This window comes from Carassius auratus, chromosome 8 (genome assembly GCF_003368295.1).
Source record: "Carassius auratus strain Wakin chromosome 8, ASM336829v1, whole genome shotgun sequence".
NCBI lineage: Eukaryota > Metazoa > Chordata > Actinopteri > Cypriniformes > Cyprinidae > Carassius > Carassius auratus.
This window is the reverse complement of record NC_039250.1, coordinates 6,310,625-6,336,580: the sequence shown is the minus strand read 5'-3', so window position 1 is coordinate 6,336,580 and position 25,956 is coordinate 6,310,625. Positions and strand designations below refer to the sequence as shown.

General features: G+C 40.7%; 1 protein-coding gene across 4 annotated transcripts in view; it reads right to left on the bottom strand.

The window, feature by feature from the left end:
* The window catches only part of LOC113107106 (zinc finger protein GLIS1-like), a 75,020-nt gene extending 49,524 nt beyond the window's left edge, over positions 1-25,496 (bottom strand). For 2 of the 4 annotated variants that reach the window (XM_026269327.1, XM_026269329.1), the window contains exons 1-2: positions 24,868-25,493; positions 24,388-24,756 (exon numbers count right to left, since the gene is read on the bottom strand). In XM_026269327.1, coding sequence (XP_026125112.1) covers positions 24,388-24,706 — 319 coding nt within the window. In that variant the 5' untranslated portion in view covers positions 24,707-24,756; positions 24,868-25,493. Of the gene's footprint in view, positions 1-24,387; positions 24,757-24,867 lie in introns of all 4 variants that reach the window. The other 2 variants (XM_026269328.1, XM_026269330.1) reach the window with 2 other exon arrangements.
* Positions 25,497-25,956: the final 460 nt, after the last annotated feature.

Here is a 25,956-nt window from a genome sequence, read left to right as displayed (position 1 = left end):
ACAGTGCAACCCCCCACCCCAGAACCCCACCACTGGACCACGGGGACTCCCTGCATCTGATCAGCAGATGGGTCGGCCATTATTAAATGTAATTGGTGGTAATCTTAGGTGATTTTTTATTTCGGTGACACTTCATTTTCTACAATTCTCGCCTCCTGCCTTTCAAGTCACTTAAGTGCAGCATTAAGTGCTGGAGTGAGACCGAGCTTGTGCCAGCATTTAATGTTTTCAAGTCTTCAGAGATGCTGGCAATGGAAAGCAGATGTCCGAAGACGCTGGAATACTGAACAAGACGGGGATTCAGAGAGGATGGGAGAGAACTGTGCATATGCGCATGTGTGCCAGTGCACGTATGTGTGGATCAACTCTAATGTACGTCAAACATGTAAGTCTAAAGAACAACAAGCTGCCAAAACCACAAGATAGATGCATCTGGAAATGCACTGTGACATTTCTACTCAGGCCACTTTAGCACCATAAATCATAGCATCCACACTTAAACAGTTAATAACGATCAGAACTCTCTGATGCAGTCTTCCTCTTACATTTGCTCCTCTTTTTCGGCCTTATTAACTCATAATTGGGGCTAGCTAACATGGGCATAACTATTACTAGTGTTCATATTTGGGGTTAGGGATTAAACGTTTACATCTGTCATAACTCGGATCATGCGGTTGTTGAGAAAAGAAGCTTTAATACTTTTCTAGAGGATCTGACATGCAGTTTTACCTGGTGGACCATTAAATGAAGAAAAAAAATCTTATAGACTTATATCATGTGACATTATTAAGGCTTGTATGAATGTATAGTAATTTCCATAGTGTCCATTTTAAAGCTAAATTTAACTTAAATATTTTTTTCAATATTTTTGCACTGCCTTGCCTTTTTCTTTTGCTCTATGACTTCCATTTGATGCGCATGCATAGGTACACATTTTGTACAAGTTATGACATTTTAATTAAACATTAGAAGGTTAAACGTGCACGGTCAAATTGTTCACAATAGAGTTTATAATATGCATTTAAAAACTAGATTTGAATTTGGGTGAATTGGGTGAATTAAAAAAAAAAAAAAAATCCTTTTTTATAAATGATGCAATCTAATAGTAGAATTCCGTTAAATTGAATAAAATAATCCATATGCAATTTATTTGATTTATTTATTAAGAATTATTCAATTATTAAATTAAAAAACTTGAGGTTTATTCATTTTAATTATTTTTAAATTGTGCAAATCTTAAAAGAAAAGGAAACAAATTTCTATTATAGTGCCAAAGATTTCATATTTTCTTCAAAAAAAATATAAACATCTAGCTTCTGTTCCATATTTAATTTCTCTGCTTCTCTTGCTGTCTTTTGCTTCCCTTTCAATAGTCCTGTCCTCTCTTCTCTTTTTGTCTTTCAGAGACTAGGTTAGACTCCGGAGCTGTGGAGCTTATATCGGATTTTCTCACAGTCTTCAACAAGACTGTCCTGTGCAGATGTTACATATTATGGACGAAAGCCTTGTGCATGTTTAAATCTCATAACTCATGTCTATACTTGTGTCTCCACACAGACCCGGAACTTATTTGTTTGCTTTGTAATGAAGGCTTGATTGAAAACCTGAGGGTACAACAAAATGAAAAATAAAGTCTGGGGAAAGGTTCCCTAAACAGGTGCCTGGTCCTGCAAGGGCAGGGGGGGAAACTCGATTAAAAAACGAGGGCCTGAGATGACTTTGTTTTTCTTGCTGGATTATTAGTACCACCAAACCAGGTTTTTCATGAGGATGAAATTGGTTTGTTATGCCAGTTTCTGTATGAAGACAAATCTTGGTTTGTGTTTCACTTTTAAACTCCAAGATGTCACTTTTAGCAAGAATATATTCTTCAGCCAGTATTTCATATCAAAAGGAAAAAGGGAAAACCAAAAGCAAAGAATATGACGGCCGTTTTATGGAGAAACCACTTTTGTGTCAGGGTTATTCTCGTTAACTAAAACTAAAACGATTGAAGAAAAAAAAAACTTGATTTGAAATAAAATAAATGACTAAACTAAATAAAAAATAAATATACGTTTTAAGCTACTTGCTGCTTAGTCTACATTGAAGTAACAAAACACAAATTAATAGAAATATTTAAATTAACTGTATTAAAAAAAACGTATACAAATGACAAAAATTTTTTAAATAAAATGTAACAAATTTAAAATATGAACAAAAACTATAATAGTTTATAAATTAAACAATTCAATTACATTAAAATAGCATTACATGGAATAAATTATTTTTTATATTTAATATTTTCTTTTTTTGTCATTATTTGTCATATGCAAAAACCTCCATTGACCAAAAAAAAAAAACATAAAAAGCTTATGGGTTCGGAACAACATGGTTGCTGACTAAATTCAATTTAACAGAATTTTTATTTGTGGGTGAGCTATAACAGCACAGCAAAGATTTTCTCTTTTGTAACAAACCACATGTAAGGCTTTACTTTCAGTTGCACAGACAAAATTAATTTATAAATAATAGGCTTAAAGATCTGCTGTAACATTATATCCGCACAAGAGTTCATCAAACAAAAGAAGATAAATTGTTTGCTCGTGAGAGGGACAGACGCAGCTGGCCACTGATTTCGTAATAGCCTCGGCTCCTAAAACAGTCCGAACTGACCGCAGACTACTGAACACAAACAAACACAAAACACTGCCTGCACTACTCCTACGGTTCAGTGACTAAACCGCACACTTGGACAAGAGAACCTTATAAATCAAGCCTCACAGTGATTAAAGCATTACAGAGCCATTTCAAAACTGTAACACACACACACCTAGGCAAAAGATGATCTGTCCTGCTTGTGATCAGGCCAGTAACAAGCTTCTTGACGTGCTTCCAGTCATCATGATCAGTTGTTGATGTTCTTCCATACCTTTATTGTAATTACTGGGTTCCACTTGGGCATGTCACCACCTGCTGGTGACTGGCTGTCACTGGAGGAGCCTGTGAGTCTGTCCTCTGTGGACTGACGTGGGTGGATCTGGACCACCATCACTTCGGTTTCCAGTAAGCTGCGGGTGAGGCTGGGTCAGGGTGGTGCTGGAGATCCTGGCAGAGATTTGGCGGTACCCATTGTGCCAGAGATGGGGTTCATGGCTCCAGGTTTTCAGTTTGTAATGGATACGCTCTCATCAAATCAAATAAGATACAATGCGACTCCTGCCACCTAAATGACTTTTAGAACTGTCCAAATCCACAAGCATTTAAGTCTTCTTTTTCAAAATCAACAGTCATCTTCGATGCTGCCATTATGATCATTATATTTAGTCATTTTGGTCATGACCCTCATCAAAAATGTCAGACCTTGTTGTTAATGTGTCATTTTGCTTAAGCGAGGTTGGTTAGCTTTGAATTTTGGGCTTGTTTGCAGAGCTAAAGTCTTTTGGAAGAGGTTTGGACTGGAGTCTAATGAGACATTAGCTTCAAAATGGGATTTTGTTACCACCACAGGAGAAATAAATAAACGGTATCGCAACGTTCAAACTCACAATTTTGAGTTGTAAGAAAAATAAAAGTCAGAATCGTGAAATAAAGTCGGAATTGCACTCGCAATTGCAAAAAAAAAAAAGTTAGGATGTTAAAGTGGCGGTTACCTTTTTTTATTATTCTGTGGCAGAAAAAAAAGAACTGCAAAACGTAAACTCAGAATTCAAGAAAAAAAAGATGATGCAAAATGTAGACTTCTGAGGTTTTTTATATCTTGCAATTCTGTCATTTTCCAACTCAGAACTGTGATGTAAATAGTTGCAATTCCTATTTCTATGCTTTATTCCGCGGAGGAAACATGCTTCCATAATTCAAATAGCAACCAGTCAACTACAATGATTTTTTATTGTTCTATTCAATTCTATTGTCTTAAAAAAAACGAAATTAATTCATGTCCCCTTAAAAATAATGCAGTACAAAAACAGAACAAGAACAAACTTGTTTTACAATGAACAGTAGTAAGAAACGGGATCACAAATAAAGTTCTCGTTTTATGGTCATCTTACAGAATGAGGTTACTGGAAAGGATTTTACATCAGAGTCTCTTAAATCTATAGAGTGTAAAATACTGGGGCTGATTACAATGTAAATGTGTCAGTAACACAGGGCTGCGGTACATTCCTGTGTCTTGTGCCATAAAATGTACTGCTTTAACATTAAGACTCAAGGTTCCTCATCACAGGCTGCTGTTTTGGCTTTTATGAGATCTTGACAGCTCTTTGGGGCTCTGTAAAAAACTTTGGGAACTCAGAGGCCCTGCGATACTGCTGCAACTGTATGGGTTGCATTACATTGTTTCTATTTTGTGTGTGTGCATGCGACTATTTAGTTATTCTAAGCTTTGAGTCAAGACAAACAGGCCATGTTTGAACAGAAACAAAGCTTTTCTTCTTAAGCAAAATGCTTTGGTTTCTCTTTTTCCACTGTGAAGTCATATTTAATCCTGCAAAGATCATGTGAAATTAATTCCATTTGCAAAATTTCTTTTCACACTAAATCAGGCTGTCAAGGTTGTGACTTAATAATAAAGTTCTCGCATAATCCCTATTATGAAAACTGCCCTTGCAATTAAAAGTGAAATGCAGTCTTGTACGGAATCCAACGCTCTAAGCACAGATTCCTGTATTGTATGAGTCAAGGCTAATATTTTCATTTAGAGCATTCCTAAGGTATGACAGCTAATGGTCAGCACGCCATTTCCAATAAATACATGACGAAGGGAGTTTTACTGTATACTCTCATCTGTCCTATTAGCTTGAAATAAAAATAACAAATCAACCAATACAGAGTCGATGGCTGTCCTAACACTGTCTGTGGCGCGATCTGAACACAACTGTATTGGCCCACGAGTATGGCTTTCACTTTATGCTGCTTCCAATATTTACAAGCAACCCTGAAACTTTGAGAGAATTCGATTGAGTGCAGATGGCAGGAAGTTCCACTCAAATGACAGTGGCCAAATTCAACCACAAAACATGAGAGGAACCTCACAAACACACATTGCATGTCCTCATTCCAAATGCTAGAACACTTGTCTGAAGATAAAGAAGACTGTATTCATACACCGTTACATTCAAGGCACTGATAATGTCTATTTCAAATACATCATTCAAGTTAATCATGGTTTACACGTATGATTATGAGTGGCAACAATCGTTTGGGGAACCCCTTGACAGTTGCAGTTGAATGATATAAGTGCTTGTAATTGAGTCGTAAATAAATCGAACAATGTTTGACAACGATTGTATTGTTTTCAATGCAATGCAATTCTCTACGGGATCCATTGAATTTAGATGGTAAAACCAGATGGTTATGTGAGGAACACAACAGCAAATCGTATTTCATTTCCTATTTTTTGTTATGTTTGTTTTAGTGGAAGCTTTCTTTCAGAATAAGACGTCCAAAGCAATCTGCATAATCGGTTTTTGGCAGAGATCGGGATGAAATCTTACTACCAGACTCTCACACTGACTAGTCTTGTTGATTAAGAAATGACTTGGCTCCATCATATTTTCTGAAGACTTTTTTTTAGGAGCCATGATTTGCTTTGACAACAGGGGCAGTGAAGGAAAAGCTTTTATTTTTATTTGATTATTCGGCTTGTTTCATGTCTCCCGCTCCAAGCCCCATGCTTTCCTATTACAGTGTGCTGAGATGACCAGTCCAAGCCGAAACAAGAACATAATCCCTGCTGATATTCCCAAACAAATGTTATCTGCAAATTCACAGCAGATGACAGAGCTGGCTGTACTCTGCAATGGTAAACTAACTTAGTCATTATCAAAGCTCTCTCTCAGTCAAGCATCATGGCCCTGGTTAAGACTGTTTCAAGCTTTGAAGAACACAATAGAGTAATTCAGCCCAAGGCAACTTTGCAAATACATATAACTGTCAAAATTGAGTCCATGCTGACTCTTGATTCTTTCTAATATGAATATTGCATCAGAGAGCTCAAAATCAATAACTGTGTTTACAAGAACATCATTTTCCAATTAAAGCTCCAGATTTTGGTCAAAGGAATATTTCACTAACAAATGAAAATTGTCATTTTCTCACCAATTTGGCATTCTAAACCCACATGAATTTCTCTCACGGATCACACAAGGAGAACATTTCAAAGCAATTTCCAATGCTTTTCTCTATGCAATTACAAAGAAGCTTCAAAAGAGTGAAAGAACTACTATTAAGGCATCCTAAAAGTGGTCCGGAAGACTTTTGTGAAGCCTCATTTTAATAATATTTCCAAAAACTGCTGTTTTTACAGTATTTGTAATCAAACAAATTATTTTTTTTATTTAAAGTGTACTTTAAATGAATACTGTATTCTATACAGTCAATCTTCCAAATAAGGTGTTTAAATGATGCAGACAAACTGATATAGAAATATCCTCATATAATTAAACAAACCCAATGTTTAATATGCAAAATAACTTACTTTTGAAGTTTAAAAAAAAGCACAGGGGACCAAACAAACACATTTCATATTCTCAGAATACATCCACAGGGATGAATATTTTTTCCCCTCAACCTACAGTACATAGAGTTTCCCTGAACGGAAGTGAACAAAACAATGTGACTCTTTTTTGTTTTGCGGGGTTTCATCCTCACAAACCAAAGGATCACTCTAAACCGACCCACCGACAGGAGTTCCCCCCTCAACTCCTGTCCCGCTCAGGCCCTGGTAACCCGAGAAGGGACAGATCAGCAGACAATATACATCATCACACATCAAACGGGGCCCTCACAATGCAGACGTCCCCAGAGAGGAGAAGAGAAGGTAGGGCATCCGTCAGCACAGGAGCCCCATGTCAGGAATAACACGCCGGCTGCCGGTTTGAGAAATGAGGGCTGAAGAACCAAAACAAAAAAAGCAAAGCAGGGGCGGCATGCATAAAAAAGCAGGGCATCATGGGGTGATTTTAATGGAAATTCTTTCAATATTAGTACAGGGTTTGTAGGGGAAGGTGGTAAATAAAGGGGTATTTATGCAGACAACGTGTCATATCCAACTGAGGAGATGGGCCCACCATCAGCGTGGTTTAAGAGCAAACCTATTCTCACTGTGCAAGCATTCAGTGGGTGTTTTTTCTGCTTGCTTGATAGCCATCTTTTACTTAACTACATGTGGTAAACAACATCATTACAACAAAATGCCTTTAGTTATGGCTCAACTAACAAGTTCACGGTTCGATTCCTGATCCAGAGCTGCAGAGCTTGGCTAATGTATCATAAACTGCAAGTCAGTCAGCTAGTGTTTGGCGGATCTTTATTTTCTCTCAGGGCTGCAAGCATGACTTAACACCAGCATTTTCGCACAACCTGGCATCAGCCGTGCGTTTATGAACTATAAATCATATTCATTTCATCCCCGGACTTTTCCAAAAAAGACTCCAAACCCATAAAGAGTTTGTTTTTCATTTCAATCTGAAAGAGCTTTGAAATGCAAATATTTGTTTCCTTTGCGAGCAAAAAATCAACTCGAAATTTGAGGCGAAATATGAATTCTTGCCATTTTACATCATCGCTAATACAAACATGTTAAAAATGGGTCCATGGTGGGTTCCTACGCTCTTTTTTGTGTGCTCTTAAATGAGTGAGTTTTGGCTGGCAGTAGTGTACATATCCTAATGATTTGCTAACCAATTATTGGACTTGGTCCCTGCTTTCAGAACTCCTGAGGCTTATAGAAAGCCTGCATCTATACTGTACAAACGCAATTTGACATGCAGGCAGTGGTCAACTTGGCATCGCCAGTCTATCGGCAAGTCTAATAACCCATGATGACATGCTACAAACCAAGATATTTTACAGTAGTTAGTGTCGTTCATCCTATAGCGGACCACATTTTGCCTTGGAGTGATTTGATTTGGTCTAAAAGTATGTCGTGCATTTCCTTTATGTGGACTGTTGTTTGTTCAGTCAAGGTTGTGTGCATAATTTGACTTTTAAGACAAACTTTTAAGGAGTAAAAGAAAGAAAGTCCTTATTACACAGTGGCCCATCTAGTTAAAAATATTAACTGAAAAGTTTGTGCTCTGCAAGCACTCACACATTTTGAATCCATTTATCAAAGAATCACTCATTTATCAATTTTTCAGCTTTTAACATTAAGTGTTCTGGCATGATGTTCATTTTATCAAAAGTACAAGCAAGCAAACCGAGTCACTGAGATAATGAAGAGAAAGCATGTACTTCGAAAGCTATTACGCAAGTTTTTTTTTTTCTGCTGGCTTCCCTGCATTTTTCTGCCATCAAGTAATCCTCAAAGACGATCCTTCTATTTGTCACTGGAGTCAAGTCAAAACTATATGGAGTCAATTAAAGCACAAAATGATCTGAAGATGTGGCTAACCCCATGTAAACAAAGAGAACATATGAAAATATAACTCAAAGTCCTTTTCAAGATGTGTGGTTGGCAGCGATCTGGTGAATTGGAATGAGAAACATGTTTAGAAAGCTCCGTGCTTCCAATCGCAGAGGCTTTCAAGAAACAGAGGAGGAGAGCGTGGGAGAACCAAAAAGGCCTTCGAAATGAAGCCGCATGTCTAACGTCATTCCTGTCCATATGCTTCACTGATAAGATGTTTGCAAAAACATGTTGTAGCATTACAGAGACGGGACTGCTAGTTTAATGAGTGATTTGGCGTAAATACTAAAGTAAATGTCGAGATCCATATGGATACATCAAGTAGGCCAATCAAGATCTGGTTGGTTAGTATGGCCCTGTCAGCCCCTGCTGGTAGAAGCTGTATCTACATTTTTCTTCATTGACATACATTCAATCATACAGTAGTAACAGAAGAGATTAGATATGAAAAAAAAAATGTATCACTTCTTTTGACATGCCATTTTCTGAGCCACTTAAATGACAAAAGTTTTTAAATTAGCATTTTATAAATCCAAATTTTAGATCTAAAATCGGACATAATTCACAAAATTGAGTAGTTTTGAATTAAAGTCTTTGTAGGATCTGAATGTTTGAATTATGTATTTTGTCATTTTAAAGTTTCACATCTCTTCTTAATGTAATACTTGAAGCTGTAACATTAGAATCTGAATATTTGCAGCTAATTTCACCTAAAAAAAAAGAAAGAAAAAAAAAAGAGTTCAGAACTCTTAAATACCATGTTTACAATTCAAATTTCTAAAACTTACATTAAAAAAAAAAGCCATAGACACAATTTATTAAAGGTCGCATGACAAGGTTTCAAATATACAAAAATCATTAGCCATGATTGCTAACGAAAAATGTTCTCTAGGTAATCCTCTTGACGTCATGCGTTAACTTGGCAGAAACGTCAATCACTGTAAAGGCTCACAGACTTGTTTTGACAATACAATCCTCTAGGCAGTCCACTGTCTCCACTTGAAACATCCTTGAAAATAAGTGGGCTGATTCTAAAGAGAAACCAGAGCCTCCAGATGATCGCGAACGTCTCCTGTAAGGCTCGCTCACATTCGCAGTGTAACCCTGCAGACAGAAGGTATGTGTTAGTCACTGTTTGATTCAGACATATTTTTGACGAAGCCTCATTCAGAAGCAGGGGCTGTTTTGACTCGGTCATCTTTGAGAAAGCCTGGTCTTGGAGACTAGCGGCATTTGCAAAAGATTAGCAGGCTAGCTCTCATCTACTGTGCTCGGGTCAGGTAGAGTGCAGTAAGCAAACAGTTATAATGCTGATATCTCTCCATCTACGCCGGGTAGAAACATTCCTACAACATGGACAGCCCTGTAATCCAATTAAGCCCCGTGAAAGATGTGACCTTTGGGCACGAAGGTTAGGTTTTCAGGTGTCCCAAGGCAAAATTTTTGCAACGTAATGCAATTTCTTTACGTCGCAGATCAGAAAATCCCTTTTGATGAATCTTTCTACCGCAAGTTCCCGAGCATTAAACTCCCAATCGATCTTTCTGTCAGCGTAAAGAGCAAATATGCTTTGTCATTGCGGGAACAGGCCCAGTTGGGGTGCGTTCGCAGTGTAACACAGCGAAAGCAGATCACTCTGCCTTAACCTATCATTAGCCAAAAGAATAAATGCAAACCAACTGTGCGAGAACAATAAAATAATTTGTCAAGGGAAAAGGCTGCAGATAAATTCTGGGACTCATTTTCCAGCTGGCCTGAGAAGTGAAACTGCTGGCCAAGTCCACAGCACCTGGCTGTCAGGGCTTTCATAAGGCCTTACTTCATTTCAGTTTTTAAAAAGCAAAGCAGTTAGGTCATTCACAACACCAGTGTATTTTTTCTGCATTAGTCAACATATGACTCTTTAGGGCAAGAATCAAGTAAACAGCAAAAGAAAAGAAAGAGCTAGGACAAAACGAGAGAAACATACCACACTCCAAACTGAATTTCTCCTCTGAATATTCGTGTCAGAAACGGCAAGTGATATATAACAACTGTTTCCTGCTGCCTGTATCATCTTTTTTCTTTAAATAGGAACCTTGTGAAGTCGGGCATTGCTTTATGTGTAGATTTAGGAGCGCTTGCAAATCAGTTATATGGTAAAGCGTAGCTGCTGTAAACCGCGAACGTGGAGCCAAGGGAAGGCCGTAAATGTCAAGCGTGGCCTGGACAACAGAGTGACCTGGTTCTGATTAGGCTGAAATTGTTTTCGTTTCCACACACACGTGTTAGTTCAATAAGAAACACACATGCATGAGCCATGAAGGTTACGTGTGACAGATGCGCTCAACATGGATTCCTCGCTCCGTCACTTACAGATGTGACCTGGAGGTCGCCAGCGTACTTCCCATTTTTCCAGTACCAGTGACGTTCCTGTCTTTGACTGCTAACAGTAGCGTCCCTTGGATATCTTAAAGTGTCTAAAGTGATGGTAAAGTCATCTGATTAGCACCCAGAAAGGGCTTTCTCGTGCCTTCTATAAGCACACGCCTGGTTGAAAGAAAAATCGAGCAGTCTGCCATTATGGGATGTCTTATTTCTCCGTGGAATTAATGCTGTGTCAGCACTAGAGAAGTATCTTAACATTTATGGTACATTTGCTGCAGCATGCACACACACACACACAAACACACACACATTAAGGGGTGACTCCAGTGGAACGCTTGGCACAGGACGAGTCCTGGAAAACTCATCTGTGAGATTGTGGTGAGGGCTTAAAGGGTGAAATAGTTGGGGAAATATCTGTGGTAGATGATAAGTCAGCAAACTCAGTGCAGATTGTAAAAAGCTGAAGTCAACATTCATTCCTCAAATTCCTCTCATCCTGTTAAAGGGCCGGGACGCATTAGTCTCTTTCCTCGCATGCTCTGCTTTCTCATGAGCTATTGCAGCCATATCTCAAATGCTTTATTAGGGATTTTGGTTCTCTTTATGCATTAAACTGTAAGGTCCGTTACACATTCTACATCTGAACTGCATATTTACAGTATTTGGCATCCGTATTAACTACATTCACACTGTCAAAGTATAGATTCAGAGTATAGATTCAGCATTAAGACTATGCATGTGGGATTTAAAGAAAACACACTGAAAACACACCATAAACCGACCAATCACAGACTACTAATCACCAATTATTTGAAAAAAAGACAATACAAGTTTTACACGCGGTGACAGGTAGAGAAGAGAATAGGAAAGATTGTAATTATCCTTACCAATTCTTAGTCTTTTAAGAAATAACTTTTTTTGATTTATGTTACACAGATATTTTAATGACTTTTTAGAGGTAGTAAACACATTTATACAAAGCAAAACAAAAACATGAAACATTGTTTACCATTAATTATATTATTATTATTACAAATAATTGTATCCTTAACACATTGTCAGCATTGTCTGATTTTTTCACAAATCGTTACTGTATGTTTTGAGTCATTAAAAACAACTGCACATAGTTTATAAGTCCTTTATTCTGTATGTTTTAGATTCATGTACATAAACATACAAGTTATTAATTCAGCAACTGGACTACACTGGTTGCTTTATGCATTTCTGATTAAATGACACAAAAGAATCATTGTTAGGAAATAATATTTCTTGTTGCGCATTCTGATCAAATCATTAAATAAATAGGCCTAATGCAAAATAAACTCCAGAGTATTAAAGCATCTTATTCCGTCTGCATCAGTGTAACCATGCAGATGATTAACAGAATAAATTTATTTATTTATTTCATTCTGGTATTATATATATATATATATATATATATATATATATATATATATATATATATATATATATATATATATATATATATATATATATATATATATTTATGTTTTAAATGTCACCAGTTACGAATAAGAACTAGTTTGAAATAATTCTACATGGTTATTCCCAAGTAACAGTTTTCTTAATTTAAATCTATTTTTAAAATAAATATATACATGTAACTTAAAATTTATTTTAATTTACAGTACAGACCAAAAGTTTGGACACACCTTCTCATTCAAAGAGTTTTCTTTATTTTCATGACTGAAAATTGTAGAGTCACACTGAAGGCATCAAGGGCTATTTGACCAAGAAGGAGAGTGATGGGGTGCTGCACCAGATGACCTGGCCTCCACAGTCACCGGACCTGAACCCAATCGAGATGGTTTAGGGGTGAGCTGGACCGCAGACAGAAGGCAAAAGGGCCAACAAGTGCTAAGCATCTCTCGGGGAACTCCTTCAAGACTGTTGGAAGACCATTTCAGGTGACTACCTCTTGAAGCTCATCAAGAGAATGCCAGGAGTGTGCAAAGCAGTAATCAAAGCAAAAGGTGGCTACTTTGAAGAACCTAGAATATGACATATTTTCAGTTGTTTCACACTTTTTTGTTCTGTATATAATTCCACATATGTTAATTCATAGTTTTGATGCCTTCAGTGTAAATCTACAAATTTCATAGTCATGAAAATAAAGAAACTCTTTGAATGAGAAGGTGTCCAAACTTTTGGTCTGTACTGTATGTATAGAGTCACAGCACACACTCACACAAGAGCGCTGCATGTCTGCCATTGCTGTGATGCACACGCCCTGCAGACGCAATCCGGTCAACATTTTTACAAGGCATGTAACAATTATTGGTCAAAAGTTCTTGTATTTCACATTAAAATTCCCATACCGTAAAAACAAAGTGAAGGATCAGGAAAAGAAAACGATCGGACAGTCTGTGCCGTGGGAAATGGTGTCCTCTTATCATTCGCCGGCATCTTTTTCTCCAAATATTAACCTGCCAAACTGCTGATTTCAATTTATGCTTTAAGTCTGAGTAAACACCCCAGAGCACTGTGTGGAGATGAGACGACAGAGTTGTCTGACCGAGAAAGTTTAATAATGTTCGTGTTCTTTTAACATTGCTCTGAGCATGTCTCCGTCTGAGTAATCCAACAGCAGCTCGACGGAAACAGGAAGTAGGAATGCTAAAAGCTTACCGATTCATGACTGTAGACGGTCTGTCTTGGAATAATTATTAATGTCTGTCAGTTCCTTTTTTTGGCCTTTGAACTGCAAAAGGTTAAGTTTACTTGACACATGCTCAGCTGGGAAGGCAGTGAAATGTTATTTCTGAGGCTGAACTTTACTAGACAAAAAGGCAATGAAAAACAATACATACATAAAGGTTTCTCATCTTACTAGCAATCACTTCTCAACCATCGTTACATGCACAACTGTATGAATATATACAATTTACAGCCTTCAATCATTTTAAAGACGAACGGCTCCCATCACATAATCCAGGTCTGTTCGTAAAAGTGAAGTGTTTTCATTCTAAACAATCTGCATTCAGGGCCCACGTCAGGTTATTAGCCTTCAGAAATCCCTGAGCGTAATGTAATATTACACTCGGTTGGTGTTGGATCACTAGAGGACGAGAGAATAACTAATTCTTCCAGAACCCGGCGCTTTATTAACAACCAGCAATAAAGTATATAAACTGCACTATTAGACTTTATAATGTATTTCATAGCCCTCAAGGGTCATTCCAGCCAATCAGATTGCAGACCGAATGGGCACTGCCCCATGGCAGCTTCCTGGCACGATAAAACTACTGAACAACAGAGAGGATATAACTGTGCCTACTGGAATGATTTCTGCTCCCTACTAATGAAGGAATAAATGTTTGCGCATTTGTTTTTGACCACTAGGATGAAGCCAGCACTTGATTGGACAGCTGACATGCCCAGACTTGTAAATAAAAAGGACTGGCAGAAAATGCCTTTTGAATCTGTCTACATTCACTTTGTCCTCTGTATAAATTAAAGGTGGTTTGTGGGGCCAGATTTGTGTTTGTACCGAAAATCTGCTGTAATCTTTGTGGTATTTCTCGATATAAAAGAATAATACTTATTCTAATAAAAGACCCACCAGGGAACTTGGCCCAGGTTTTGGTATCCATATTTATGTTCTATTAAACAGGCAAGTGAACTGGGCGGAGTAGAAAAACAGCTGTATTGGTACAAAGACCAGCGGGGTGTCAATCGCCATCCGTCACCTTTAACACTAAATCAACAGTGGATACGAAGGGTCCCAGCCACCTAGCCATCTTGCAGCATCCCGCTACGGGAAGCCAGGGCCCTCGTGTCCGTTTTAGGCCTCACGATCAATGCAGCCACAAAGAGGATTTTTCTTTGATGGAGCAAACTAGCACCGGGCCAAGAACAGCAAGTGCCACTGTCGAAATGTAAATCAAAAAACCACCCGCGTGCACGGTCACACGCTCGAGAAGTCTGGAGACGCAGTCGCTGCCGTCTAAAAATGCATGAGCAATTCAGCCCATGTAGATGTGCGGTTAGCTGTGGCATGTCCCCCTGGCACAGGCCAAGAGCGAGTAGCCCCTTCATCTCAGTACGGAGTCAGGGAGACAGAGCGAGTAGGCAAAACAATCAGATCCATTTCACAAGAGGCAGGAATTCGACCCCTATATCAAAAAGCAAGGGGGAAAAAAGGTTGGAGAGTGTGGGCGCATTTTTATGAGTGATTCTCAAGACATGGTCCAAGCTAAAAATACATTTTATGATGTATAAACTAATTCCAATTCTGTTTTTCCTCCGTTTAAGCCCAGGTCCAGAGCACATTTCCTCTGGTATTCCAGCGATATTTCGACACTTCTTCAAAACAGATAATATTTTTTTTTACAGAATTATTGATTTGTATTGGCAGGGCAAGGGTGCCCTTGAAATGAAGGATGATTCAAGCCGTTTCTTTGGCTTGGTATTACACATCCCGCAAGCATTTAAAACAAAACTGGACATTGCTATGACATCACAGGTGCCATAAAAAGCCTTAGTTGTAGTTATAATCCAACCAGCAATAAAGGTGGTCGACGTCTGAATGTTGTACCTCAGGATTGATTAAGTAGGTTGAGGTTTTACATATTATTTGAAAAACAACAACGGAATGATCCCAAACCATAATGATTGACCGTCAGATGCTGTAATCTTCTAAAACCACAAGAGCAGCTTTCATCAAAACGCTACTCGATTAGATTAAATGTTTTCAAACTTTTTCTGCACATTATGCCTCACCGACCGCATCTTTCTCTCAAAAATAAGATCGTAAACTCCCAACCAAATTAAGCTGAATCAACACTCAAGACGGTCCTCTAGAGACCTGTTTGTGAGAAATGATTCAATGGCTTCCATTACAGCAAGCTGGCTCTCAAAGGCTTGGTGACTGACGCTGAAAAATGTTCACTTGTTAAAGGTTTGCTCAGTGATGTCATCGACCAGGATGAAATAGCACTGCACATTGATCATGAGGACTTTGTGAATCAATGGAACAAGCTGCAAACGTTACAGTTTCCCCACACAATCAATTTATCCATGCCTCATTCTGATGTCATAGGAGTTCCCCAAAAGACGTGGGCCGCTGTCGAGGAGAATGTGTGGGAGTGAGAACACAACTGTATAGAGATCAAGCATGTGCAAGTGTGAGAGAGAAAGCCCAAAAACCAGAGAAACTAACGAAAAACACTCAGGAGAGAGCAGATAATTGCACAGCCCACAACGGTTTACTAGTGATGCAACCACCGACGTCAACAGTTTTTTAAACTTGAGTGCAATCAGCCACAGCAACTAAAACAAAGCAATCTTGTGGACAACACATGTTTACAGGAAGCAATAAAGCTAGTTGTTGTATATAAAGCATCCACCTATAAAATCACCTGAATGAGAACTTCTGAATCTGATCAGTCTGAGAGCTTTATACTTTAAGTCAATAATGGAAGCACCACACCACACATCATGAGACATACTAATTATCAGCCAAGCAAGCACAGGAAACTTCATCAAGCTATAGGAATTCAACAATGAGTGCAAATGCCACATTTTACAGAGTGACCGAGCGTTGCTGAGTTTGTATATGTGAGTGGGAGTACACGCATTGCCATAGAAACCTGAAACACTATACCAATAACTCCTTTTAGAGTCAATTACTCATTTTTTCATGAGCTGAATCAACACTTCGACGTGGGAGTTTGTCTGTGAATACTAAGTATTACCTTGTGTTTTAAAAAAAAAAAAAAAAAAAAAAAAAATACACAAGCACTGACAACCACAGCAGCTCTGAGAATCATAATCAAATCAAAATTACACTGAAGTTTTAAAGGTAACTTGATGGGATGAATTCAGAATGTTCGATATAATACAATTCAGCTCAGAAACTGGAAATGTGTTGATTCAATGAAAAATGATCCCACTATATTTACCAATGCACCACAAATCATTAGTTGACTTATCCAGGACACAGAAAGCCAAAGAACAATTAAATTTGGCATGGTAGAGAGATTTTGTCCCATAGGACAAGTGCTCCGTTCTTAGGATCTTGATCATGTGCGATGTCTTGCCAGCTCACTAATTGTATGGCCATAACTTTCTCATGATCTTGCTGAATTGTACGGTACAATGTGAATGCCACTGCTTTATAGGCATCACCCAGATCACTTTATCTTGTATGATAGCACGGCATTTCTACAAAACCTTGTCTAGATAAGAGCTTGAAACTACTTGGCTACGAAACGATTACATAATTAAATAAATGTCTTCATTAACAATGAAAACAGCACATGCTGTATAATATATATATAATGTTTTCAGACATATACTTTTTGCCATTACTTTTGCCTCATTTAAAAAAGTAGACATGCATAAGTATAAATCTGACTATGGGCCTGAATGAGTAAAAATTCTTATAACTGAGACCTGAAAAATTAGCTGCAGCACTACGTGCCAACAAAAAAACCTGTGCAAGAGCAATGGGGGGAAAAAAAGAGTATGCTTCTTCAGAAAAACTAAAATCACCATTTTCAAAAAATAGGTAGGACTTAGGTTTAAAATAGGTTTAAAAATGTGTACATTTTCTTCCATATCACTTCATTTACTGTACAATCAAGCATGTTCTGCCACTGCAGTTGAAATGAGCACGGATGAACTGTGGTCTATACTCAAAAACAGACTCACAGATGAATGCAGAATCATATAATGTTTAATTGCAGTGATATTTTTTATTTAACATTTGAAAATCATTGCACATTTCAAACAAGTGGGATAATATCTGTAACCTGTTCTCTGAAACATATCAGCAAGATCACGCAACACACTACACAAAACATTTCATTAAAATCTATTCCATTCCTTTCCCAGTATGTAAATTAGGATGCTCAAATAGGCATACTGTATCTAAAACATCTGTGTTCCTTTCTGTCAAATACATCTGAGAAACACTGAAATTATTCACCTTGGACGGGGGTGAGTTGTGGACCCAAGTCTCAGAAATGCTGAGACAAACATTTGGTTTGAATTTGTCAGGCAAACGTCATAATCAAACCCTCTGACTCTCTTTTGTGACAAGGTATTATTACTAATACAAGTCAAATTTGTATAATCATAAGATGAAGTAAGTGGTTAGCTTTCCCAACCCCCGCAATCCCATGCCTCTGTAGCATCATCTAAACAGGGTGACCACCCTAGTCCAATACCAGAGAGCCCTGTTCTTGAGGGATGCATGCTCAATTACAACTAGCATGAATTGCGATATTAGTGTCACAAATATAGCTACTAAAGAGCTTAATCAATAGAATGTGTGTTCCTTCTCCAGTGAAAATAGGGAGGTAAGATGCAAGAATTAAAATGATTTTGTGATTAAATATGAATGAAATTACTGAATCATTCTTTATGTTTTGATTACAGTGATATCCCGGTGCAATATCACGGTATTCTCCTTTACTCAGCCTCATGCAGTAAACCTGTATGACTGTCTCTCTTTTGTGGAACACAGAAGATGTAAGGCAGAATTACAGCCTTAGTCTATTCCTATTCACTTTTAGTGCATGAAAAAAGATGCAAGGAACAGTGAGTGAACCTGAATCACTAAAATCTATGTTTGTGTTCCACAAAAGCAATTAAGTAAAGTTTGGAACAATATGAAGGCGAGACTGACGAGAGATAACGCGATCAAGTATTTTGTCAAAAGACAAACCGTGCGATATTAATCTATATTTGTTATTTCACAGTTTTTTTAAAGGTTCCGTTACTAGGCTATGCGCGACACATTCAACTTTTCTCAAGACACGATACATTCTAGCAAGCTGGAAATATGTCGACTCGTGCAAAAGTAGGTACAACGCAACAGAATGATGTGCACAATTTTGCTTTTGCGCTTAGACGTTATTGTAAATTACGCCCACATACACACGCCAATATATCCCACTGTCAGTTTGAAACAGGTAAGATAAGGTACGGTAAAGAGTGTATAAACCTTCCCTGAAAGGACATGATCCGCACTAACTACATTTTCTTCGGCAAATGTAAATTTCTATGTCTGATTTTTAATGTAGGCTATTGTCACACCCTCAGCTCGTTCCCTTAGCCCCAGTCACCATTGCCAGTCACCATCCACTCAATCTCCCATGCACCGCTCACGTGAACCGTCACCTGAATACTGATTACCTGCACCTGCACCAGCAATCACCACACCTTTAAATACTCACCTCACTCATTCACTCACCGGCTGGAATCAAGATTACATGGACGCTCTTTGTGGATCTTCTGCCTGCTTCTTGTGGACCGTATTGTGACTCTGTGGAGATTCAGATACAGCGATTAAGGGAAGTGACTCTTTGTTGTCAGGCCTAGCTTGGTACTTGAACTCACCTATTGATCAGTGCTTGAAGATTCACCGTCTGTGACCACACTTACCAGCTCTGTTGAAATCCCATGTTAATAAAGCTTCACGAAAGTACTTACCCGTCTTCTCCTCTCCTTGTGTGGATGTGACAGGATTCCAGCCCCGGAAAACAGAACTTCATATCTCCCATGGATGTTAACGCTGCTGCTCAGGGAGCGGCTTCGGACCCGTTCACCGAAATGGTGACTGCTCTCCGCCAAGTATTACAGTCAGTTTCACCACCCACCGAAACTAGTGCTACCACCACCAACAGCACGCCCCTTGCACGTCCCGCGTGCTATGCGGGTGAACCGAGTGGCTGCAGTGGGTTTATACTGCAGTGCTCACTGTTCGTCAACGCGAATACCAGTAAATTCCCCAATGAGGCCACCAAAGTCGCCTTTGTGATCTCTCTACTCACCGGACGAGCGCTACAATGGGCGGAGGCTCTTTGGAACTCCCAGAGTCCGGTTCTATCTTCATTCGATGCCTTCGCCACCCACCTCCATGAAGTGTTCGGGATGGCTCTAACTCCTCTTTCAACCCATGATGAACTCTTAAATCTCCGCCAGGGAGCCACGGAAGTTCACGACTACACTCTCCGTTTCCGAACATTAGCCGCCACCAGTGGTTGGAACCAAACTGCCCTGCTAGCTGCATACCGTAAAGGTTTAAAGCCCCAGATCAGAAAGCAAATGGTCATTTACGACGATAATGTCAATCTCGAGACATTCATCAGAAAAACTATAAATGTTGCTCAGCACCTCTCGGCTTGTGCCTCCCCGGCTTCATATACCATCTCTCCATCAGCCAGAACGCCCTCGCCTCAACGAAACCAGGAGGAGCCCATGATCACCGACTCCTACCGCCTAGATGCCTCTGAACGGAGACGCCGCATCCAGCTGCGGCTGTGTTTATACTGTGGCGAGGCCACTCACCTGATCCACGCCTGCCCAGTCCGTCCGCCTCGCCCAATGGTGAGTACAGTTTCCATTACCCCATCTGTATCTCACATACCTCATATCAAAGCCCAGATAACAATTAACTCACGTAATCTTTCCATCCATGTCCTGGTGGATTCCGGAGCCGCAAGCAACTTCATCTCATCTCACTTCGTAACCAAGCACCGTATACCCATCACCCAGAATGAGACCACCTACCGTATCACTACCATCCAAGGATCACCGTTAGGGGGAGGCAAAATAACTAAAAGGACACACGAGCTGGAACTCGTTCTGCCCCACGGACACCGGGAACAACTGGCCCTCCTCGTACTTCCTCGCGCTACCGTTGACGTCGTCCTGGGTAGGCCGTGGCTGGCCCAACATAACCCACAAATCAACTGGAGCACAGGGGAGATCCAGGCATGGGATCCGAGATGCCAGAGTCACATTCACCGTTCACCTATCCAGAGTTCACAGTCCGAGCCACCGCACCTTCAATTGCACTCCACCTCCATAGGAAGACCTGCCCTTTACTCCTCCTACTCCGATGTGTTCAGCAAGGAACAAGCCACCCGCTTACCACCACATCGGCCCTGGGACTGTTGTATCGACCTGCTGCCAGGTGCCAAGCTACCACATGGGAAAATATATCCACTCTCCCGTCCTGAGCAGGTGGCGATGGAGGAATACATCCAGGAGGCTCTCGATCAGGGGTTCATCAGACCGTCCACATCTCCAGCTGCGTCCAGTTTCTTCTTCGTCCCCAAAAAAGATGGCGGACTTCGACCATGCATCGACTATCGAGTGCTAAATGACGCCACCGTCAAGTTCGCCTACCCATTACCACTCGTTCCGGCGGCTCTGGAGGAACTGCGTGAAGCCAAGGTGTTCACCAAACTCGACCTCCGCAGTGCCTACAATCTGATCCGTATCCGAGAGGGAGACGAGTGGAAGACTGCTTTCATCACCCCTGCCGGGCACTACGAATATCAGGTCATGCCCTATGGGCTTGCTAACAGTCCATCCATCTTCCAGAGTTTCATGAACGAAATATTCCGTGATTATCTCCACCAATTCGTCATTGTCTACATAGACGATATCCTGATCTACTCCCGGAACATAGAAGAACACCAAACTCATGTCCACCACGTCTTACAACGACTCCGAGACCACCACCTCTACCTAAAAGCTGAGAAGTGTGAGTTCCACTGCACTACCGTCTCCTTCCTCGGATACGTGATCTCTGCGGAGGGAGTTCAGATGGAGTCAGCCAAGGTAGATGCTGTGGCCAACTGGGTGGAGCCCACAACGGTGAAAGAACTCCAGCGTTTCCTTGGCTTTGCCAATTTCTATCGGCGCTTTATCAAGAACTACAGCCTGCACTCGGCCCCTCTAACATCCCTTCTAAAAGGAGGTCAACGCCGGCTGCGCTGGACACCCCAAGCTCGAGAGGCCTTCAGCCATCTAAAACACCTCTTCACCTCGGCACCCATTCTTCGACATCCTGACCCGTCCAAGCCGTTCGTCGTAGAGGTTGATGCGGCCAATCACGGCATTGGAGCCGTGTTGTCTCAAAGGTCTGGTGAACCTTGCTCACTCCATCCGTGTGCGTACTTCTCTAAAAAACTCTCTCCTGCCGAATGCAATTATGGAATCGGAGACCGTGAGTTGTTGGCCATTAAACTTGCCCTTGAGGAGTGGCGGCACTGGCTAGAGGGAGCTCAGTTCCCATTCACTGTTGTCACCGACCACAAAAATCTCCAATATCTGCAGAATGCCAAAAGACTCAATGCTCGTCAGGCTCGGTGGTCACTCTTCTTTGCTCGCTTTAATTTCCAGATCACGTATCAACCCGGTCACAAGAACACTAAAGCAGATGCTCTGTCCCGTATGTACTCACCAGATCCAGACACCAACAAGCCTGATTCAATTCTACCACCCTCCGTTTTCCTCGCGCCTATCCTCTGGCAGATCGACGAGGAAATTCGAGCCGCCACCCTCGAGGAGCCTGCACCTCCGGAGGTACCCACGGGTCTAATGTACGTGCCCACCAACCAGCGACTCCCCCTACTGGAAAGTACGCACACGTCACCTGGCTCAGGACACCCTGGCAGCAGGCGAACCCTCTCGCTCATCCAGCAGAAGTACTGGTGGCCTAACATGGTTCGTGACGTTACCCGGTACATCCTCGGATGCTCGGTCTGCGCCGTTACCACCACACCTCGTCAACTTCCCGTGGGTAAATTACAACCACTACCCATTCCTCGCCGACCCTGGACCCATCTAGGGGTGGATTTCGCCACTGACCTTCCCCCCTCAAGGGGGTACACTACCATTCTAGTTGTTGTTGATCGTTTTTCTAAATTCTGCAAACTAATCCCATTAAAGGGTCTTCCCACAGCGTTCGAGACCGCCGAAGCCCTCTTCATCAACGTGTTCCGGAATTATGGCACTCCAGAGGACATTGTCTCGGACAGAGGACCTCAGTTTATCTCCAGGGTCTGGCGAGCGTTCTTCCAACTCCTCGGAACATCCGTCAGTTTATCTTCTGGATATCACCCTCAGACCAACGGCCAGACCGAGCGGAAGATTCAAGAGATCTCACGGTACCTCCGTACTTACTGCTCCCAACACCAGGATACCTGGAGCCGGTATCTGCCGTGGGCTGAGTATGCCCAAAACTCCCTTCGCCAAACCACTACAGGCTTAACCCCTTTTCAATGTGTTTTAGGCTATCAACCACCGCTGTTTCCCTGGTCAGGAGAAGTCTCTGAAGTGCCCGCGGTAGATCACTGGTTCCAGGAGAGCGAGAGGGTGTGGGACTCAGCTCACGTCCATCTCCAGCGGGCAGTTCGGAGGCATACAGAGACCGCTAACCGACGCAGATCGCCTAATCCCATCTATCTACCTGGAGACAAGGTTTGGCTCTCCACTCGGGATATCCGCCTCCGACTGCCCTGCAGAAAGCTGAGTCCCCGCTACATAGGGCCGTTCACCATCCATTCTCAGATAAATCCCGTCACCTACCGCCTGGACCTACCACCACACTACCGGATCTCACCCACGTTTCACGTCTCACTGCTAAAACGTCACACTGATCCAGTTTCTCCTTCCTCCACAGAACCAGAACCGCCTCCCCCTCCAGACCAACCCGAAATCCTCGGAGACAACATCTACCAGGTCCAAGAGATCCTCGACTCCCGGCGGCGGAACGGCCACCTGGAATACCTCATAGATTGGGAGGGGTTCGGTCCCGAGGAGAGGTCGTGGATACCACGCAATGACATCCTGGATCCGGCTCTCCTCGAAGATTTCCACCGACAACACCCGGACCGCCCGGCTCCCAGAGGTCGTGGTCGTCCCCGTCGCCGCTCTAGGATGCCTGGAGTCACCCGTGGGGCGGGGGGTAGTGTCACACCCTCAGCTCGTTCCCTTAGCCCCAGTCACCATTGCCAGTCACCATCCACTCAATCTCCCATGCACCGCTCACGTGAACCGTCACCTGAATACTGATTACCTGCACCTGCACCAGCAATCACCACACCTTTAAATACTCACCTCACTCATTCACTCACCGGCTGGAATCAAGATTACATGGACGCTCTTTGTGGATCTTCTGCCTGCTTCTTGTGGACCGTATTGTGACTCTGTGGAGATTCAGATACAGCGATTAAGGGAAGTGACTCTTTGTTGTCAGGCCTAGCTTGGTACTTGAACTCACCTATTGATCAGTGCTTGAAGATTCACCGTCTGTGACCACACTTACCAGCTCTGTTGAAATCCCATGTTAATAAAGCTTCACGAAAGTACTTACCCGTCTTCTCCTCTCCTTGTGTGGATGTGACAGCTATATCTGGCTGCTATGCAACTAAATTAATACATCCAATACATAAAATTGTATATGTAGCCTAATTAATTTTTAGTTTTTTTCTAAATAATCTATTAATTTTTTTCTTATGCATTTATTTCGCCTATTGTAAATTCATTTACTTTATTTTATTTTATAATTTTTCTTATTATAAAGCCATTTTAAAACCATTAAAGGTTTCCAAAAACTAACGGCTTTAGGCTCTGTTGTGCAGATTGACGTTCAATTAAACCTTACAGAAGCCGTTGTAAGATAGAGCTAAATTTATTTTAATGCTAAATATTTTTATTGCTATTTTATACATGCATTCTTAGTTGTGCTCAGCCATAGCTGGGATCCTTTAAATCCATAAACCAGATTAAGACGGCGAAGTCCCGAAAAAACGGTAACAAATAAATAAATACAACCGTATAGACAAATGTCCGCAGGTACATACCCTCCTCGGGTGACATGGTGAAACAGTGAAGTTTGGAGGTGTGATGCGCGTGGAGTTTGAGATCTTCAGATCCGCAGCAGCGCATCTGTACCGAGGCGGGATTCGAGCCACAGCCGTCAGCAGAGACGCGTTTCGGGCAGATGTCTGTTTTACTGCTGAACATGGAGAAAGTGAGCTCGGTGAAATCTGTCTGATGACTGACCATCCCAATAAGCGAGGCAGATTTCTGCATCTGGACCTCTGACTTCCAAGTGTGCATTTCAGTCCCCATACAATAATAGTCCTTATCGCTTCTTGTACCTGTGGGACGAAGGATCATGGACTTGAACTTCACTTGAAAGAACAAACTCTTACAGCTCTCAAAGGACGCTAAAAACACGATAAGGATACAGTCAATCGTTTTTATAGCCTAATAAAGTAAAACACACTGAATAATTAATGTTTTCATATGTTGTAGAATACTTTTAAAACATAGCCTACCTGATTAAACCCTCCAAAGTAAGAAAGAGCGAATATTTTGACTGGATGATGATGACTCTCAACTTCTGCGTCCAATAGGCTGTTAAATGTGTTCTTACCGACAGCATCCTCTCTCCTGTTTCAGCAGCAATTTTATGAGTTTTCTATAGCATCAGTTCTGAAAAGCGAAACATGCGTCCCTACTTTGATTGACAGCTCGAAGTGCCAATGAATATCCATTGCTGAAAGGGGACCAATCGGGAACAAACTGGATGCATGTTTTGCGAATAGTGAAATTGATCTGGAGGAGCATCAAACTGGTAGGCTACTAATAATTTGCATTTTACAACTAAAACAGTTCTGTACAGATTCCTCAGATAATCAACCCATGACAGAGGTAAGATTTGTCATCACACAGCAACAAATAATTTAAGATATATTGTGTAATAGACAAAAAAAAGACCATTAAGTGTACACAGATGAATAATAAATATATATTAGGCTATTACGTAGAGAATGATGTGGAACAAGCGTAAGAATCATATGTTAGGCTATTTTTTCAGATTTTCGGTAGAGAATCGCAGAGTATTAAAAAAAGTGCTTTTTGCAAAAGGCTAAAACAATAGAAAAGTGTTGTAGTCAAGACATATCAACAGTGACATCTTATGGACATTTTTAGAAACTAACATTATACACAGCAGTCGGTTTAATAATTATAAAGACCTTGGAACTTTTTATAAACAAAAAAATAAATAAAAAAATACATAAACAATGTGGAATTAGCATAGTACTTTTTAAAAACCAAAAATGGGCCCACTATGATTCAAATACAAAAAAAAGTTCATTTTTAGATTACAAAGCCAAGTTATTATTCTTACTATGGCGAAGGTTGGCTCATGAATATTAATTATGCTCTATGACGTTCTTCCAGATGTTTGCTGAAGGAAAGTGGTCGATGGTCGCCTGGCGAATCAGCAAAGCCTGCTATGGCAAAGGTTTATGAATATTTAGTTACAGAGCAACGCAAACATAACCATAACCTTTGCCTTAGTAAGATTTGATCGTGAATTTTGGCGTGATTTAATATTGATGTTATGTGGAGGGTAAGCT